The sequence below is a fragment of the Oryctolagus cuniculus genome, chromosome X (assembly GCF_964237555.1).
Source record: "Oryctolagus cuniculus chromosome X, mOryCun1.1, whole genome shotgun sequence".
Lineage (NCBI taxonomy): Eukaryota > Metazoa > Chordata > Mammalia > Lagomorpha > Leporidae > Oryctolagus > Oryctolagus cuniculus.
Genome location: NC_091453.1, coordinates 40,647,260 through 40,669,098, shown reverse-complemented (window position 1 = coordinate 40,669,098; position 21,839 = coordinate 40,647,260). Strand labels below are relative to the sequence as shown.

General features: G+C 37.0%; 1 protein-coding gene across 3 annotated transcripts in view; it reads right to left on the bottom strand.

Annotated features, from left to right (window-relative positions):
• The window catches only part of FAAH2 (fatty acid amide hydrolase 2), a 217,511-nt gene that overhangs the window by 77,685 nt on the left and 117,987 nt on the right, over positions 1-21,839 (bottom strand). For all 3 annotated transcript variants that reach the window (XM_070067362.1, XM_051827718.2, XM_070067361.1), the window contains one exon: positions 6,220-6,355. In XM_070067362.1, the coding sequence (XP_069923463.1) occupies positions 6,220-6,355 (136 nt within the window). The remainder of the gene's footprint in view (positions 1-6,219; positions 6,356-21,839) is intronic.

The window sequence follows — 21,839 nt, the reverse complement described above, 5'->3', positions numbered from 1 at the left end:
CCAATCTATGGGGACGAGACATCCTATCCCAATTAGGAGCAATACTGTGTAGCCCCAATGAAATAAAGCCTTTTGGGCCTACTCATGAGGTGCCTGATAGCCAACTTTCAAATATAAAAAACCCTTAGTGGCCACTGCTCAACCTGCCATCCATGCTGACAAAATTCATTGGCTAACTGATGAACCTGTATGGACGGAGCAGTGGCCTTTAACGCAGGAAAAAATAGTAGCTGCTCGAGCCCTGGTTGAAGAACAGTTGCGGGCAGGACATATTGTCCCGTCCACTTCCCCCTGGAATAGCCCCATTTTTGTGATCAGAAAAAAATCAGGAAAGTGGAGACTCCTGCAGGATCTCCGAAAGGTTAATGCCACTATGCAACTTATGGGGCCTTTGCAGCCTGGGTTACCAAACCCTTCAGCCATTCCAAAGAATTCATATATTGCTGTCATTGATTTAAAAGATTGTTTCTATTCGATCCCCCTCCATCCTGCCGATTGTTGCCGATTTGCTTTCAGTGTGCCTTCCGTTAATTTCAAAGAACCTATGAGAAGGTATCACTGGCGAGTCCTCCCCCAAGGTATGGCCAACAGCCCCACCCTGTGCCAACAGTTCGTTTCTTCAGCGATTTCTAGTGTCCGAACTCAATTCCCTTCTCTTTACATAATTCATTACATGGACGATATATTGCTTGCTGGACTAAAAGAATCTGAAATACACCTGTGTTTATCAATTATGAAGGAACAATTACATAAGTATGGTTTACAAGTAGCACCAGATAAAGTGCAATTGCATCATCCGTATCACTATCTTGGTTATCAACTGTATCCTAGAAAAATTGTCCCACAGAAGGTGACTCTACGATTAGACACCCTAAAAACCTTAAACGATTTTCAGAAACTATTAGGGGATATAAATTGGATTCGGCCTACCCTACATTTAACAACTGGAGATTTAAAACCGCTTTTTGATATCTTAAAGGGGGATCCCGATCCTACTTCCCCCAGGGAACTTACTCCTGAGGCACGACTAGCTTTACAAAAGGTTCAAGATGCTTTACAAAGAAATTTCCTTACTTACCTTGATTATAGTAAGCCCTTGTATTATTTAGTATTAGCAACTGCTTATTCACCTACGGGTTTGTTCTGGCAGGGTGCTCCCCTGCTTTGGATTCACTTAAATAATTCCTCTAAAAAATCAATTGTTCCTTATTATTTGGCTGTTGCTAAATTGATCTCTAAGGGACGATTAGAGTCCAGAAAAAATTTTGGATCTGAACCTAATGTTATATGTCTTCCTTATACTGGTCAACAGGTTTCTTGGCTTCTCTCCTTTACTGATGACTGGCCACTGGCCCTGGCTCATTACTCTGGCCAGACCTCAAATTCTTATCCTGCTAACAAGCTTGTACAATTCTTTCAATCTCATGCTTGCATTTTTCCTAAGGTCACTAGGTTCAACCCCCTGCCTTCAGCCTCTCTCGTTTTCACTGACGGATCTAAACAAGGAAAGGCTGCTATTGTTTATGACAAACGTACTATTTCCTTCTCTACTCCTTTTTCTTCTCCACAACTGGTAGAATTGGCTGCTGTTGCCATGGCATTGCAGATTACAGCGCATACTCCCGTTAATATTTATACTGATAGTAAATATGTTTTCTATTCTGTACCACTATTGGAGACTTGTTCTATATTTTCCTCTGTTTCTCAGGCTACCCCACTATTTATTCATATTCAATCCTTAATCCGTGAGCGGACGCAGCCGTTCTACATTGGCCACGTTCGTGCCCACTCTGACCTGCCTGGTCCTTTACATGATGGCAATAGACTTGCTGACAATATTTTACGCGTCTATTCTATAGAAGCAGCATCCCATGGTCATGATTTGCATCACCTTAATGCCCAAACCTTACGATTAAGATATGGAATCACCCGGGAACAGGCAAGGCAAATTGTAAAATCCTGCCCTTCCTGTGTCACATTTCTCCCAGTCCCTCATTATGGTGTGAATCCTAGAGGTTTTACGCCTAATCAGCTTTGGCAGATGGATGTTACCCATTTTCCTGAATTTGGTAAACTAAAATACATACATGTTTCTTTAGATACATGCTCAGGTTTTGTTTTTGCCACCCCACAATCCGGCGAGGCTGCCAAACATGTCATCTCTCATTGCCTTCAGACCTTTGCTGTTCTAGGAACCCCCATACAGATAAAAACTGATAATGGCCCAGCATATACTTCCAACTCTTTTAAGCGCTTCTGTGCTAACTTCCACATCTCTCATATCACCGGGATTCCTTATAATCCCCAGGGACAAGGTATTGTGGAACGTGCACATGCCACATTAAAAAATTATTTACAAAAAATAAAAAAGGGGGAATACGGGACCATGGCACATTCCCCACAAAAATGGCTATCACATGCTCTTTTCATCTTAAATTTTTTAATATTGGATAATCAAGGGAAAACTGCAGCTGATCGTCACTGGCATCCTGAAACCAAAAGACAACAAGTCTATGTGAAGTGGAAAGACCCTCTAACTGCTCAATGGTATGGACCTGACCCTGTTTTAATATGGGGACGTGGACATGTTTCCATTTTCTCGCAAAAAGACAATGAAGTACGATGGTTACCTGAGCGACTTGTGCGGCAAACAGACAATGTCACGAAGCAACCCCTCCATCTTCATTATGATAACATTGATGATCGGGATCCCCCTGAAGATGAATGAAGCTTGCCGGCTCACATCAAACTAAGCCTAGGCCATGGACTCTTGGTGCGCACCAGTAGTTCAAAATTGTTCATGCACTTATGATAACGGAATTAAAACAACAGAATTCGTACTATGGGTAAGGAACAATCAAAACTTATTCCGTATTGGGAGAGATAAAGTTGAAAATCAACGGCTTAATATGACTGATCAATCGAAAAGGGAGAATACTGACTTTACCGTATCAAAACTGGTCACCTTGACAGACTCCGGTATACCTTTATCAAATCTGGAAAAGAGGCCTCGTTGATGTATTGGTCAAAACTGTTAAAGTAACTCTTATGGTCAATTCCTCCTTCTCTGTCTCCTGCCCTTTTATCTGTGCCTTCCTTGTATATTCCAATGCCTCTCTGTGACATTTGCTGCCATTTGGTCTGAGATTTTAAAGTTGCGTCCACAAGCTTTACCCCCCGAGCCAAAAAAAGATGGCATTGAATTCCAATGACGGGTAAGACTCGGTCTCCTTGTACCAACCTAAGACAGGAGCCTCAGAGAATGTCTGGGGTATCCAATGACGGGTAAGGACAAGAAGAGACACGGGCAACCTAAGACAGGAACAATGCCTCAAAAAATAAAAAAGGGGGAAATGTGGGCAGCCACAGATAATCGCTCCCTTTGTTTACACTTAAACATATGAATGGAGACTTCCCCGGCACAGACAATTAGGCTAGGGGAGATTCCGGGAAAAGGCAGGAGGAACCTAAACCTTTCACAAGAGATGATACAAATAATCAGCCACACCTGTAACCTTCATTTATCACCTAAGTGTTTTTATTGTAACCTTAAGAGCCGTTTTGATATGTAAATCTTTTGTGCTCCTCCTTGTAAACAACTGGTCATGTTTAAATACTACTGCATTTATTCAATAAACGAGCCTTGATCAGGACTTGTCTTGGCTCCATTCTTTGCGTCCTTGTCCCCGCATTCCCACTCTCTGTTTCAGGAAGACCCAGTTCGTCGTGCCGCAGGCCGGCACATATGACCACATGACCCAGCCATCACACTCCTTGGAATTGACCCAAAGGAAATTGGCAAATGAAAGAGCTGTCTGCACCTCAATGTTTATTGCAGCTCAATTCACAATAGCTAAGACATGGAATCAACCTAAATGCTTATCAACAGAAGACTGGATAAACAAATTATGAGATATGGATTCTATAGAATGCTATACAGAAGTGAAAAAATTAAATCCCGTCATTAGCAACAAAATAGAGGAATCTGGAAAACATCATGCTGAGTGAAATAAGCCAGTCCCAAAGGGAGAAATAACATATGTTCTCCCTGATCAATGGCAACTAACTGAACACCAAAAAGGAAACCTGTTGAAGTGAAATGGACATTATGAGAAACAATGACTTGATCAGCCCTTGTCCTGACTGTCGAGGAACAACTTACTAATTTATTCCTTTTAGTATTTTTAGTTCTATTAATACCATTGGTTGAACTCTTTAATTAACACACAATTACTCTTAGGCATTTAAAATTAACTGAAAAGTGATCCCTGTTAAATATAAGAGTGGGAATAAGAAATGGAGGTTATGTACAGTTTGGCACATGCTCAGTTGGACTTACCCGTAATGGTAGAGCTAGAAATGTGCCAGGGGATTCCAATTCAATCCCATCAAGGTGGCATGTACCAATGCCATCTTACTAGTCAAATTGATCAGTTTAAGTTCATAATTATTGATAATGATAGGATTAAGTGTCAAAGGGATCACATAAATAAGACCAGTGTCAGCAAATAACTGACAGAATTAAAAAGGAGAGAACAATCAAACATGGGAAATGGGATACACAGCAGATTCATAGATGGCAGATGTCCTAAATAGCCCTCTGGCCTCAGATTCAGCCCTTAAGGCATTCAGATCTGGCTAAAAAGCCCATGAGTTTCGCAAGCATGGAAAGCCAAGACATTGTGGCAAAAAAATGACCTAAATGAAAGATCTTTGTGAGTGAGATCCCAGCGGAAAGAACGGGCCATCAAATAAAGAGGTACCTTTTTCTGAAGGGAGGAGAAAACTTCCAATTTGACTATGTCCTTGTCTAAATAAGGTCGGAGTTTGTGAACTCAAAAGGCTTCTATAGCCTTGGGTGATTACTGACATCATAAATAAGAGTGTCAACTGTTAAATCAACATTTGAGTCACTGTGCACCTGCTCCCCATGTAGGATCTCTGTCTTTAATGTGTTGTACTATGCGAATTAATGGTGAAACTACTACTCAAACAGTACTCTATACTTTGTGTGTCTGTGTGGGTGCAGTCTGTTGAAATCTTTACTTAGTATATACCAAGTTGATCTTCTGTATATAAAGATAATTGAAAATGAATCTTGATGAAGAATGGGGTGGGAGAGGAAGTAGGAGATGGGATGGTTGCGAGTGGTCGGGAGTTTATGGGTTAAAAAGCCGCTATAATCCAAAAGTTGCATTGTGGAAATTTATATTTATTAATAAAAGTTGAAAAAAATAACAAAAGAAAGAATTTAAAGGTTATCATCAGCAAAAAAACATCTGGACCTCGGCAAGAAATATTTTAGTTGTGAAAACAAGTATGCAGTTGTTGAAAACCAAAGGAGCACTGTGATAATTTAGATCTGATGAATATAAACAATTACTACAAGAAGATTTTCAATGAGAGTGAAAAGCACAACCTGAGGTACAATGTGGAACTGAGAAAAACTTAGTTTTTTCATTTTTTATTATAAGAATCTTAGGAAAATTTAGTGATAAAGATGAGGAGCATATATACAAGTGTATGTATGGGTTGATTGAGTGCTTGTATTTGAGAGTTTAGCCATAGTGAGATAAGTAATGGAACAAGAATCTAATAAAGAAAAATGAGATCAAGAATATAGATGAAAGTATTTATTTACTAACACAAAAAGAAAATATATGTTCTCCACTCTAAAAGGGATAAAAATATAAATGACTAAATAACTAATGAAATTTACTGTAAGAAGCTGGACTAAATTACACAAATATTGTTTTGGTGAAGTAGAAGGTGAATGATTGTAAAGAAGATGAGGAAACTACAAGTTTTCTGGAAATGAGAAATACTCAAAAATAACTACTATAGAGAATGTACCAAAGAACTCACTAGGTAAATAATTTCCAGGAATGGATTTTTCAGGTAAGATTAAAAAATATGTGTAGTTTCACTTTATACTGAGCTCAGTCATTACACTCAAAATGCCAAATGAATTTTTTAAAACTCCCTGTTTCCATTCCAAAATAAGGACCTTCTATGCTTGTGTTGTCTCACTAAATTATTATTACAAACTATCTTCTCTATTTGTGAAATATTAAGTTCACTTATATAAAATTACCTTATAAGAATTCTGACAAATATTTATGTGAAAGGTAGAAGTTGACCTCTGTGTTATTAATAAGCAAAGGGAGAATTAATGTCAAGACAGGCAGAATAGGAGATAGAGAAAAGATGTGAACATACTTTTTGATTCCAGGTCCTGCCATGACTCTCAGCATGGGGGTAAGGTCTTCAGCATAACGGCACATTGGACCTGTGCACTGAAACCACTCCTGTGCTCCCCCAGCCACAGGAAATTGACCCTTGTTGGGAACCACACCTGAAAGATTAGATACTCAGGTTAGCTGCTCAAAATAAGACATGATCTCCATACGTTACGGTTCACAATGACATTAATCTATCTTAAATATCATTCCACTTTCTAAATATTTTATAGACTTATTTCATAGTTTTCACTATTTTACTGTATTATTATTTAAAAAGAATATATTTTTCTAATAAAACCTAAAATCTCCAAAATAAATCTGGCAAAGTCAGATCTGTTCAGATGTAAACAGAATCCCTCCTCATTAAGCCACACATGATGGGTGGAAGGCTGTGCAGTCTTATATACCCTAGGTGGAGATGGCTTATATAAAACACAGGTGGCTTATTCACAGCTTAGGGAACAAAGCTAAAAAAATTAGTTTCTCTATAATGACCTCTGCAACTTGGCACATAACTGGAAACCACAGCAAAGCATTCTCACATTTCTCCAAAGACTATTTTAATGTGTCTTCATTTTATATATTTCATGACATCTGCTTTTTATATATTTTATAACATAGTATATTAGATATATATCTACATACCTTACAAGAATTAACTTAATAGAAGCTCTGAAACCATTTTGGATACACTAAATTTCTAAGAAACACTTACCACTGTTTAATTTGCACACTAGAGTATTAAGTTAGAATGTAGCACCAGTAGCAAATAATGCAAGATATCTGTTAAAACCAAAATTAAATATCAAAAAAACCAATACATAAGATCAGCAAAAGGAGGATCTGTTGTTTTGAAAAAATAAACAAAATTGACACATCATTGGCACAACTAACGAAAAAAAGAGAGAGCAGACCCAAATCAATTAAATTAGAGATGAAAAAGGAGATGTAACAGACACCACAGAAATAAAAAGAATCATCAGTAATTATTACAAAGAGCTGTATGTCAACAAACTGAGAAACCTAGAAGAAATGGATAGATTCTTGGACACATGCAACCAACAAAATTGAGCCATGGAGACATAGAAAACATAAACAGACTCATAACCAAGACAGAAATTGAATCAGTAATAAAGACCCTCCCAAAACAAAGAAAGCCCATGACTGGATGGCTTCACTGCAGAATTCTACCAGATATTTAAGAAGAACTAATTCCAATTTTTCTGAAGTTATTCAAAACAATTGAAAGGAAGTGAATCCTCCAAAATTCTTTCTATGAAGCCAGCATCATCTTAATTTCTAAACCTGAAGAAGATACAACAATGAAAAAGAACTACAGACTAATTTCCCTGATGAACATAGATGCAAAAATCTTCAAAAAAATTCTAGCAAATCATATCCAACAGTACATCAAAAAGATCATCCACACAGACCAAGTGGGATTAATCTTGGTATGCAGGGGTGGTTCAGCATTCTCAAATAAAACAATGTTATTCATTACATTAACAAACTGCTAACCAAAAACCATATGATTATCTCAATAATGCAGAGAAAGCATTTGATAAAATATATCACACATTCATGATGAAAACTGTAAGCAAATTGTGTATAGAGGAACATTCCTCAACACAATCAAAGCAATTTATGACAAATCCATGGCGAATGTCCTATTGAATAGGGAAAAGTTGGAAGCATTCCAACTGAGATCCAGTACCATACCAGGATGCTCACTCTCACCATTGCTGTTCTTTATAGCTTGGAAGTATTAACTAGTGCCAATAGACAAGAAAAAGAAATCAAAGGGATACAAATTAGGAAAGAGGAAGTCAAACTATCCCTATTTGTAGATGACATGCTCCACCAAGAGACTATTGTAACTCATGGAATAGTTTCTTCATCTAGTGGGATATAAAATCAATACACAAAAATCAAAAACCTTTGTATACACAGAAAATGCAGCAGCTGAAAAAGAACTTCTAAGATTAGTCATATTTGCAGTACCTACAAGAAAAATCAAATATCTTGGAATAAATTTAACCAAAGATTTCAAAGATCTCTATGAATGAGAATTACAAAGCATTAAAGAAAGAAATAGAAGAAATGAAAAACCTTCCATGTTCATGGATTGGAAGAATCAATATCATCAAAATATCCATTCTACTGAAAGCAATTTACAGATTCTACGTGATACCAATCAAAATACCAAAAACATCCTTCTCAGATGTAGAAAAAAATGTGCTGAAATTCATATGGAAACATGGGAGACCTCGGCTAGCTAAAGCAATATTATACAACAATTTCAAATCTAGAAGCACCACAATACCAGATTTCAAGAAATACTACAAGGCAGTTATAAAGAAAACAGCCGGCTACTTGTACAAAAACAGATGGACCAAACAATGTAATAGAATAGAATCACCAGAAATCAATCCAAGCAACTAAAACCTACTTATATTTTACCAAGGAGCTAAAACTTGTCCCTGGAGTAAGGATAGTCTCTTCAACAAATCGTGCTGGGAAAACGAGGATTTCCAAATGGAGAAATATAAAATGAGACCCCTGCAACACACCTTACAGAAAAATGCACTCAAAATGAATTAAAGTTCTAAATCTATGATATGACAACATCAAATTATTAGAGAATATTGGGGAAACCCTGCAAGACATTGGCATATGTAAAAGTTCTTGGAAAAGACCCCAGAGGCACAGGCAGTCAAAGCCAAAATTAAAAATGAGATTACATCAAATTGAGAAGTTTCTGCACTGAAAAAGAAACAGTCAGGAAAGTAAAGACACAACCGACAGAAGGAGATAAATTATTTTCAAACTATGCAACGGATAAAAGATTAATAACCAGAATATACAGAGATCAAGAAACTCCACAACAACAAAATAAACAACCCAGTTAAGAAATGGGAAAAGGACTTAAAAAGACATTTTTTAAAAGAGGAAAATTAAATGGCCAACAGACACATGAAAAAATGTTCAGGATCACTAACCATAATGAAATGCAAATCAAAATCACAATGAGGTTTCACCTCACTCCAGTCAGAATGGGTTTCATGCAGAAATCAACAAACAATAAATATTTCCAAGGATGTTGGGAAAAAGGTACCCTAATGTAATGTTAGTGGGATTGTAGACTGGTAAATCCACTATGGAGGAAAGTATGGAGATACCTCAGAAATCTGAATATGGAGATAGCTCAGAAATCTGAATATAGATCCACCATGTGATCTAGTCATTCCCTTGGGAATTCACCCAAGGGAAATGAAATCAGCAAATAGAAGAGTTATCTGCATCCCCATGTATATTACAGCTAAATTCACAATAGCTCAGATATGGATCCGGGCCTGGCACCGTGGCTCACTTAGTTAATTCTCTGCCTGTGGCACCGGTATCCCATATGGGTCCCAGTTCTAGTCCCGGCTGTCCCCTTTCCAATCCAGATCTCTGCTATGGCCTGTGAAAGTAGTAGAAGATGACCCAAGTGCTTGGGCCCCTGAACCTGCATGGGAGACTGGGAAGTGACACCTGGCTCCTGGCTTCGGATCAGTGCAGCTTCAGCTGTGGCGGACATTTAGGGGGTGAACCAATCGATGGAAGACTTTTCTCTCTGTCTCTCCCTCTCACTGTCTGTAACTCTATCTCTCAAATAAATAAATGAAATATTTTTTAAAAAAAGAGTTGTAATAAGAGAGTGAGGAGAAAGTTTGTAACCATAAAGCTGTATAGTTCTGCATACATTCCTAAAGACTAACTTCTAAGTGTACAGTTTAGAAACTTGTCAGGGGACCCCAGTCCCATTAAGCTCAGTGATAAAAATGCCATCTTAAGTGTTAAAGTCCTCATATTAAGTGTTAAAGTGAACATCTAGATAGTATTAAGTGTTAAAATTTACCATATAAATAGGATCAACTAAGGGGTAATTTTACTAGAATTAAAAAAAGAAAGAATGTTCCAACATGGTAATAATACACACAGCAGACTCATAGAATGACAATTGCTTTAAGTAACACTCTGACCTCAAAATCAGCCCTTAATTCATCCTGGTCTGACTGAAAAGCTGGTGAGAGCATTTCAGGCATGGAAAGCCAAGACACTGTGGGAAAAAAAAAAACATATTCTACATGAAGGATCTCTGTGAGTGAGATCCCAACGGAAAGAAGTGGCCACCAGAGAAGGATGTACTTTTCTCTAAGGGGAGGAAAGAACTTTCACTTTCCTTGTGACCTTGTCTATATACTAATGGAGTTGGTGGTCACAATAGGCTTCCATAGCCTAGGCAACTCATGTCAAGAGCTTAAGGTGGTCACTGACATCACATATAAGAGTGTTATTTGTTATTCTAGCAACAGGAATCACTATACACCAACTCCCCATGCAGGACTTCTTTCCTCAATAAGTTGTATTATGAGAGTTAACTGTGATATTTGTTTTTAAACAGTTGTTTTGTGTTTAAACAGTTGTTTTGTGTTTTGTGCATGTGTGTGCAAATTGTTGAATTTTTTACTTAGTATAGAATTGGTCTTCTGTGTACAAAGTTAATTGAAAATGAATCTTAATGCAGAATGGGACTGGGAAGGGGTGAGGAGAAGGAGGAAGAAGTGTGGGAGTGTGGGTGGAAGGGCAGGTATTTTGGGAAGAATAACTATATTCCTAAAGTTCTACATATGAAATTTATATTCCTTAAAAATTAATTAAAATGTGCTAGTAAAGTGACAGATATGTTTTAAAGTCTTATCAAAGAAATATGTGAACTAGTCACAGTTAAAATAGTAATCATTAGAATTTGCTTTAGAAAAATTCCTAATAAAAATGGTGTCAGTAAGAGGACTAGCTGAAGTGAGTTAGTAAAAATCTTAAATATTCTTATAGCTTAAACATGTATATTCACTTCACTATACTTTCTATATGGCTGAAGTTTTCCACAAAAAAAAAAGAATGGAGAAAAGGGGGGTCCACTCACAGTGGAACATGAGTGTATAGTGAATTAGTCCTCAGCTCCTCCATGAATGTGGAATGAAGTCCTTGGCTCCCCAAGGTTACTGAAGTGATCAATCCAGCTGAATGGATGAGAGTATGGGGAAAAGGATGAGAAGTTGGAGACACAAGTAACCACCCTGTAGAATGTACCAGGAAGCCTGCCTATGCTTTCCTGTAACACCTCATCTACAGATAAGCAGCTCTTCAAGTGTTCCCCTCCAGATGGCAAATGTAAGCAACTTGTATATTTATCCAGCATGATTCTGTGGCTTTAGCAGAAGGCACACAAACTTGAGGATTTTAGGAACATTTCCCTAGGAGAAACCAATAAGAGGTTCACAGCAATATATCTGGTTTGAGAAGATAAAGAAAATCAATAAATTCTTAAATCTTACTTTCCAAAAGTGAATGAGAAGATGTGAAGTGGGGGAATCCCTAGTAACCATCAGAGAGAGCCACAGAATACCTAGGAGGAATAATTAGTGAATGTGTTTTTTATATTCTGAAAATCAGACAATAAAGACAGAAGGAATGATCATTTATTAAAATGTGAAGGAAGCAATTCTGTACTTCAAGGAATACTAAAATCATTGGAAAACAACAAAAATTAAGAAAGAAAATAATATTCTTGCAATCAACATAAATAAATGGAGACATATGGTCTTGTTTTGCTTTGTTTTTTAAGATTCATTTATTTATTTGAAAGGCAGAGTTATAGAGAGGCAGAGGCAGAGAGAGACAGAAGTCTTCCATCCACTGGATCACTCTCCAAATGGCTGCAATGGTCAGAGATAGACCAATCCAAAACAAGGAACCTGGAGCTTCTTCTGCATCTTTCAAGGACTTTGGCCATCTGTTTTCCCAGGCCATAGCAGAGTGGGATTGGTAGTGGAGCAGCTGGAACTTGAACTGGTGCCCACATGGAATGCTGGCACTGTGGACAGCAGCTTTACCTGAAATACAACCTGAGCCCCAACATATGATTTCCTAACACAAATTTAAAAACATAGCCATCCTCTCCTATCTGCAGGAGATACATCCCAAGACCCTCAGTGAGTGCCCAAAACCACAAATAGAAGCAATGTTTCTATATTATGTTTTCTTTTATACATACATAATTCACATGAATTTTAACTTATATGTTACTAGATATAGGGATCACAAACAATAACTAATAAACTGGAACAATTAGAATATACCATAATATATAGTTTTGATTATCTGTGACTATCTTGAAGTTTACTGTTTATTGGTGATTGTGATTTTTTTCATTTGATTGCAAATAATTCTTTTGGCATTTATTGTATCCCCTCATGAATCACATTATGTACCTCACCTTTAAGGGACTTCCTTGGCAGTAATCTTGTTATAGATCTAGAAGCAAAAAGGGGGTAGTGGGATTAAATCCTGAATAGTATCCATATTTTCATTCTTGGAAACCAACTCAGGAGAAGCCTTACTGTTTCTTCAACCAATGAAGAATTAATTAGTCTCCACAGACAGAAGTGAGAAGTCCAATTCCACTAAGGATTGGTGTGGGGATGCTAGCAGTGGAGAGAACATTTCCTCAGGCAAAAATAAACTCATCATAAGTTAGGATATAAATGACCTCAGCCCCATCCTATTCCTCCCACAATCTATATCCGAATATGCATGGTCCTACGTTTTTGCCAATGTCCTCACTTTAATAGTAGACTCCTGGTAACATCGAGCGCTAAACATATGCCATAACTTATCCAATTCCAAAACGAGTGCTTGTATTTGATTTTCAATCATTTCAAATCTTCTCCAGAAGAGAAGATTCACCTTGATAATATGCTTAGAAGATGTGAGGTTATTTCTGTGTATCTGGAGCAAAATATTTCATACTCTATGCCATTTTTTCCTTTCATCATTTTGACCAGCAATGATATGAGCAATGAACCAATGATATTATGTTCCTTCTTTGTCCATAAATACTAAAAATATCATCTATAGAGCCATCATGTGACATAAAAATAAATTCATAGAGCAATGAAACAGAAGAGACACCTGAAGTAGTCCCATGTGTTTAGAGTCAACTGATCTTTGAAAAGTTTGCTAAGAAAAAAGCATTCAAACAAGGATAGTCTTTTAAATACATTGGGCTAGGAAAACTGGATATCCACATGCAGAAGAATGAAACCAAACCACTACCTCTCACCATGTATAAGAATCTACAGAAAAGAAGTTAAATACATAAAGGTGAGTCATGAAACATTGAACTACTAGAATAAAACATAATGAGAGCATATCAGGACAATGAAGTGGACAATTATTTTCTAGATCAAATTCCAACAACACAGGAAATAAGAGCAAAAATACACAAATAGAAAAAATAAGATTTTATAATACAAAAGTACTTCTTCACAGCAAAGGCAACAATCGATACAGTAAAGAGACAAGGTACAAAATGAGAGAAAATATTTGCAGGCTATACATCAGACAAGGGGGTAGTATCCAAAATATATAAAGAAAACAAAGAAATAGCATAAAAACAAATAATCCAGTGCAAAATGGGTAGTAGATCTAAGAGACATTTTGCAAATGAAGATATAAAAATGGCCAATATGTACATGAAAAAAAAAAAAAAACACTCATCATTCCTAAACATCAGGGAAATGCAAGCCAAAGCCACAATATCACCTCACTCCAGTAACATTGGCTATTAACAAGACAAAAGATAAGTAATTTTAAGGATGTGGATAAAAGGGAACACTTACACATGGTTGGTGAAATTGTAATTTAGTGCATATATTGTGGAAAATAGCTAAGAGAAATGAAATGTGTCTTTTGAAGGGGCATATGCAGTCCAATGTTTATTGTAGCACTATTCACAATAGCTAAGAAATGAGACTAACTTACATGTTCATCCATTGATAAATGAACAAAGAAAATGTGTGACATACAGACAATGGAATGTTTCATTTTACAGGACTCATGGTTGAATACTGTAATCAATACACAATTATTCTTAAGTGCTGAAACTTATCTGAAAAGTGATCGCTGTTAAATATAAGAGTGGGAATAAGAGAGGGAAGAGATGTGCAATTCGGGACATGCTCAAGCTGATTTATCTCAAACGGTAGAGTTAGAAACATACCAGGGGATTCCAATTCAATCCCATCAAGGTGGCATGTACCAATGCCATCTCACTAATCCCAGTGATCAATTTCTGTTCACAATTGATCATAATGATAGGACTAAGAGCCAAAGGGATCACATAGACAAGAATAGTGTCTGCAAATACTAGCTGATAGAATAAAAAAGGGAGAGAACAATCCAACATGGGAAGTGAGATACACAGCAGACTCATAGAATGGAAGATGTCCTAAACAGCACTCTGGCCTCAGAATCAGCCCTTAAGGCATGTGGATCCGGCTGAAAAGCCCATGAGAGTATTTCAGGCATGGAAAGCCAAGACATTCTGGGGAAAAAAAAACCTAAATGAAAGATCTCTGCGAGTGAGATCCCAGTGGAAAGAACAGGTCATCAAAGAAGGAGGTACCTTTCTCTGAAGGGAGGAGAGAACTTCCACTTTGACCATGGCCTTGTCTAAATATTATCAGAGTCAGTGAACTCAGGGGGCTTCCATAGCCTTGGCAGCTCATGACAAGAGCCGAGGGTGATTACTGAGGCCACAAACAAGAGTGTCAATTTGTTAAGTCAACAACAGGAGTCACTGTGCACTTACTCCTCATGTAGGATCTCTGTCCTTAGTGTGCTGTACATTGAGATTTAATGCTAGTACTCAAACAGTATTTTTCACTTTATGTTTCTGTGTGGGAGCAAACTGTTGAAATCTTTACTTAATGTATGCTAAACTGATCTTCTATGTATAAAGAGAATCGAAAATGAATCGATGTGAATGGAAGGGGAGAGGGAGTGGGAAAGGGGAGGGTTGCGGGTGGGAGGGACGTTATGGGGGGGAAGCCACTGTAATCCATAAGCTGTACTTTGGAAATTTATATTCATTAAATAAAAGTTAAAAATAAAAAAAAATGAAATCTTTTCTTTCGCAATGACACAGATGGAACTAGTTTGTTATGTGAAGTGAAATAAGCCAAGAACAGAAAGGCAAATATTACTTGATCTCACTCATAGGTGAAGGCCAAAAATGTATCTCATAGAATTTAAAAATAAATGGTATTTACCAGAGAAAGGAGGGAAGCAAAGAATGAGGTTTGTGGAAATGTTGAATGATGGGTAATACCCAATACTTAGATGGGAATAAAAAGTACTGGGGCTCTACTGAATTTATTGTAAGGTTATTATCAATAATGTTAACATATATTTTCTCTAAAATAGTAGAATATACTATTTTTGAATTTTCACTTTGAAAAAGTGATAAATTCTTGAAAGGATACATATTTTTCTCTGATCTGACATAATAAAATATATACATATAATTAAACACCATATAGTAACATAAATATATACAATTTTATGTCTGTATTTTTAAAAAAATTATGTCATCATTTTTTAAATTGTAGGCACACAAATATAATTAATATAAATTGTGACATAAAATAAAAAGAATAAAATTCTATTATTTACAAAAATAATTGGAACTGTAGGAAACCATATCGAGTGAAATAAGTCAGACACAGAAAGACAAATGTTGCATGTTTTTCCTTATTTGCATGAAATAAATAATTTTTAAAATTCCCAATCCAAGATGGCTGCATAGAGAGAAGAAATTTTAACCTCAGGAAATTACCACAAAACAAAGAAGGACTACATTTCCAGAAGATAGTTGGAGGAAAATTTTCAGTGGAAAACTTATAGAGCATGACAAAGAATCCAAGGATCAACAAGACAATGTACAAACACACAGCAACCAGAAGTATGCAACAAACAACTCCTGTGATTGGTGGCTACTGGGAAAATAACATCTTACCAGAGCAAGATGAGAGGAGGCTGTAGTGGCACATGTGCCGCTGATGACTTTTGTCTGAGGGAGAACTCAGTGGTTTCCCACTGACTGAGTCCAGATTGGAGGACTGGCAGTGGACAGGGCAGTGTATTGCCATCATAAAGGAAGGCCACATTGCTTCCATCCCCTCACCACACCAAAGTGTCAAATTCAGTTTGCTGAGGCAGAGATCCAACTAACCTCAGTCAGGTGCCTCGCTCTGAGGATGGGTAAGATCTCCTGGCATGGAACGGATCACCTGCATTTTGTTACAGTAGAACTACCGAGATAGTGCTATTTCTGTGTAGGCCAGAAAGATCAGAAGACCTAGGGCTGTTGGTGGTTCTCTGGGCATTTGACTGAACTAACTCCAGCTCAAAACTCCCTGAATGCTGGAATGGAATCTATCAGAGGGCTCACTGCTCAAACTATGGAACACATAAGTGATCTATGTAGTTTATGGGCCTGAGTGGATGGCATATGCAAACACATATGGGCTCATTGTATGCAATGGATAAGTTTGTTCACTTTGGCACAGAGAAGGGATGAGGCTGTGAACATGATAGCTAGCCTGATCATCACCTGCCTCTACTTAGGATAGTCAGAAAAGAATGGTTGCAACCAATGTTAGTGTTTGGATGCTTACCCTACCCACAAATACTTGCTGGAGCTCAGTGTTCCCACTCAGCACACAACTCTCAATATTCCTCGTGGGGTGCAGGCATTCCAGCAAGACACAGAAGCAAATTTCAAAAGAGAAAAGACTACAGAGAAGATGCCAGCAAATTCTCCAAATACATAAAAATAAATGTAGAAATAAAAGAAACATGAAAAAAAGACAGACAATATAAAACACCAAAAAGAACACAATAATGCACAGTATTAGACTGTGAAGATGAGGAGATTGATCAGATTCCTGAAAAAGAATACAAATAAATGATTATAAATTGCTCGAAAATAGGGAAAATATATTATATTAATTAAGGAAATCTGTACATGAATGGCTGGGAAATTCTGCGAAGAGATAGTTATTAAAGAAAAAACAAACTAAAATATAAGAAATGGAGACTTAACACAGCAAATAAAAATAAAGTGGAAATCTTTAACAACAGACTCAGTGAGGCAGAAGGAAGAATATCTAAGCTAGAAGCAAAATCTTTTTAAATATTACAGTGAGATAAAACCAAAAGGAAAAAAAATTACAAAACCCAAATTGGTGTTCTGGATCCATGAGATATAGGTGTGTTAGGAGTTCCTGAAAGAATTGGACAGACAGAATGGCTTAGAAAGTATACTCAATGAAATAATAGAAGAATATTTCCCAAATTTGGAAAAATATATGAACATACAAGTACAGGAAGAGCACAGAATCTTAAATAGGCATGGTCAGAAAAGGTAATCACCGTGACATATTAATGTCAATCTTTCAAAAATTAAACATTAGAAAATTATCCTAAACTATAGGAAAAATGCCAGATGCCCCTCTTATACTGACAGCGCGTTTCTCATCAGAAATCCAATAGGCTAGGAGACAATGGAGAGAAATAGTCCAAATCCTAAAAGAAAAAAAAACCCTGTTAACCCAGAAAACTGTACTCAGTGAAGTTCTCATTTATAGAAGAAGGTGAAATAAAGAACTCCCAAGGAAAACATTGCAAGGGGTTATAGACACTCTTCCAGCATTACAAATCATGATTAAGATTGTACTACACAGAGAAAAACATAAAAATAACATCATGAAATAATATAAAGGCAATAAACTTCCTAGTGAAAGGTCCATGGAGATAACAGCAAGCAATATAAATATCTATGAAAAAAATGGCAGGACTAAGTCATTCCCTGTCAATAATAATCTCAAATATAAATGTACTAAATTATCCAATTAAAAGATTCAGACTGAATGTATTAAACAAAATAAAACTCATCTATATGCTCCCTACAAGAAAAACACCATGCAAAGATACAAACACAGAATGAATGTAAAAGAATGTGGAGGCATATTCAAAATAAATTGAGGCCAGTGCCCTGGCTCATTAGGTTAATCCTCCAATCCTCCGCCTGTGGTGCCGGCACCCTGGGTTCTAGTCACGGTTGGGGCGCTGGTTCTGTCCTGGTCAATCCTCTTCCTTTCCAGCTCTCTGCTGTGGCCCGGGAGTGCACTGGAGGATGGTCTAGGTCCTTGGGCCTTGCCCCCACATGGCAGACCAGGAGGAAGCTCCTGGCTCCTGGCTTCAGAACGGCACAGCGCACCGGCCCCAACACGCCAGCCGTAGAGGCCACTTGGGGGGTGAGCCAACGGAAAAAGGAAGACCTTTCTCTCTGTCTCTCTCACTGTCTAACTCTGCCTGTCCAAAAAAAAAAAAAATTAGAAATACAATAGAGCAGGAGTAGCTATCCTCATAACAGATTTTTAAAAAGGTTTAAGACAAAAACTGGTAAAAGAGACAAAGAAGGTCATTATGAAATTAGTAAATGATCAATTCAACATGAAGATGTAACTATAGTAAATGCACATGTACAGAATACTAGGGTTTCCAGCTATTTCAAATACATGTTATTGGATTAAAATGGAGACAAATATTCCAATACAATAATAATCTGCATTAACCCCCACTATCATCAATGGACAGTTTAATCAGACTAAAAATCAAAAAAGAAACAACAGAACTTTAGGTCAGGTGCTGTGGTGCAGTAGGTTAATTCTCCACCTGTGGCTCCAGCATCCCATATGGGTGCAGTCTGTGTCCCAGCTGCTCCCCTTCTGGTCTCTCTGCTACAGCCTGGGAAAGCAGTGGAATATGGCCCAATTGCTTGGGTCCCTGAACCCGCATGAGAGACCTTGAGGAGCTTTCTAGCTCCTGGCTTTGGTTCGTCCAAGCTCCGGCTGTTTCAGCCATGTGGGGAGTGAAGCAGCGGAAAGAAGACCTCACTCTCTGACTCTCCCTCTCACTATCTGTAACTCTATCTCTCCGACGAATAAAAAATCTTTAAAAACATTTGTTAAAAAAGAAAAACAACAAATCTAATCTGCACTGTTTACCTAAGGTTTCTAATTGATATCCACAGAATATTTCATACCACAGCTACAGAATACACATTTTTTCATAAGTGCAAAATTATCCTCTGAGATAGATCATATATAAGTCCAGTAAATAAGTCTCAACACATTCAAAAAAATTGAAGCCAATATCGCTATATATTTCCCTATTACAGTGAAATGAAGTTGTAAATTTATCAACATCAGAAACAAACAGATAGAAACTGAAAAACGTACTGCTGAATGAAGAGTGGGACTAGAAGAAAAATCAGTAGCGATATAAAATATCCTTGAAATGAATGAAAATGACAACACAACATATAAAACTTATGGGATAAAGCAAAAGAAGTTTGCAGAGGAAAGTTTATAGCAATTGCTACCTACATCAATAAACTGAAATGGCATCAAAGGTAAATGATCTAGCAAAAAATACATTTTAAGAATCTAGAAAAATAAGAACAAGCCAGACCCAAAATTAGCATAAGGAAAGAAATAATAAAAGATAGAGAAGAAGAAGTAAACAATATTGAAACATAAAAAAATACAGAAGTTTTGGGAAATTAAAAGCTGTTTTTCTAAAAATAAAATTGATAAACCATTGGCCCAACTAACCAAATAAAGTAGGCAAAATCTAAGAAAATCAGAGATTAAAAAGATTTTACAATTGGTATCACAGAAACAAAAAAAATCATCAGATATTATTATAAATAGCCATATTGCAACAGATTAGAATATGTAGAAGAAATGAATAGATTATACACACATAAAATTTGCAAAAATTGAAGCAAAAAGACATAGAAAATCTGAATAGATGAGTAACTAGGACTGAGATTGAATCAATGATACAGACCTTCCATAAAATAAAATCCCAGGACGGGATGGCTTCACTGCTGAATTATACCAAATGTTTAAAAATGAACTGACCTCAATTCTTCTTTTTTAAAGACTTATTTATAATTTTATTTGAAAGGCAGAGTTAAAGAGAGTCAGAGTCAGAGAGAGAGAGAGAGAGAGAGAGGGTGAGAGAGACAGAGAGAGGGATCTTCCATCCAATGATTCACTCCCCAGATGGCTGCAACATCCAGAGCTCTGCCAAACCAAAGCCAGGAGCCAGGGGCATCTTCCAGGCCTCCCACATGTTTGTAGGGGCAAAAAGACTTGGGCCATCTTCTACTGCTTTCCCAGGCCACAGCAGAGAGCTGGATCAGAAGTGGAGTAACCTGGACTCAAACTGGTGCCCATATGGGATGCCAGCACTGCAGGCAGCAGCTTTACCTGCTACACCATTGCACTGGCCCCTAGAACTGACCCCAATTCTTCTTACACTTTTCAAAACAGTGGAAAAGGAGGGAATTCTCCCAAACTCCTTCTATGAGGCTAGCATTACCTCAATTCCAAATACAGAAAGTATACAATAAAGAAACAGAACTAGAGAACACTACCCCTGACTAACTAAATGAAAAAAAATTATTTATTTTCTCCCACTGATAATGCAATAATTAAATAATTGTTAAATATAATGATAAATAAGAAAACTAATAAAGAATGTCTTTGCTAAGATTGTCTATAATTTTGTTTCAAATATGTTTGTAATAATATATCCAAGTTGTCAATTTAATCATGTCTCTATTTGAAATATGCAAGGGGTGTTAAAATGCATGGGTGAGATCCCAGCAGAAAGAACGGGCTATCAAACAGGGAGTTACCTTTCTCTGAAGGGAGGAGAGAATTTCCACTTTGACTATGGCCTTGTCGAAATAAGGTCGGAGTTTGCGAACTCAAAAGGCTTCCATAGCCTTGGCAACTCATACAAAAGCCTCGGGTGATTACTGACATCATAAATAAGAGTGTCAACTGTTAAATCAACACTTGAGTCACAGTGCACCTGCTCCCCATGTAGGATCTCTGTCCTTAATGTGTTGTACTATGCGAATTAACGGTAAAACTACTACTCAATAGTACTCTATACTTCGTGTGTCTGTGTGGGTGCAGTCTGCTAAAATCTTTACTTAGTATATACTAAGTTGATCTTCTGTATATAGATAATTGAAAATGAATCTTGATGAAGAATGAGATGGGAGAGGGAGTGGGAGATGGGATGGTTGCAGGTGAAAGGAGGTTAGGTGGAGAAAAGCCACTAAAATTCAAAAGTTGCACTTTGGAAATTTATATTTATCAAATAAAAGTTGAAAAAATGCATGAAAAATATATATTATTTAAAAACTGCATGATTCTACTCAGCCATACAAAAGAATGAAATCCTATCTTTTGCAACAATATGGATGCAACTAGAAACCATCATGCTTAGTGAAATAAAACAGTTCCAAAAAGACAAATATCATGTTTTCTCTGATATGTGGCAGTTAATATAGGATATAAAAAAAGTATAGGATGAAATGGACTTCTTGTGATTTGAGTGCTGTTTTTAGCCCTTGTTTATACTACTGTGGAACACTGATCTTTCTACTTCTAACTTGTTGAATATTGTGCTTAGAGATACATTAAACCTGTGATTATACAGTGTGTCACAATTATGTTTTTGCAAAAATTAAAGAAAAAATAAAGAAGGAAGAAGGGAGGGAGGGATAGAGTGAAGTATAGTTATCTTAGAATTGTACTTATGAAAACAATGAAATCTTTT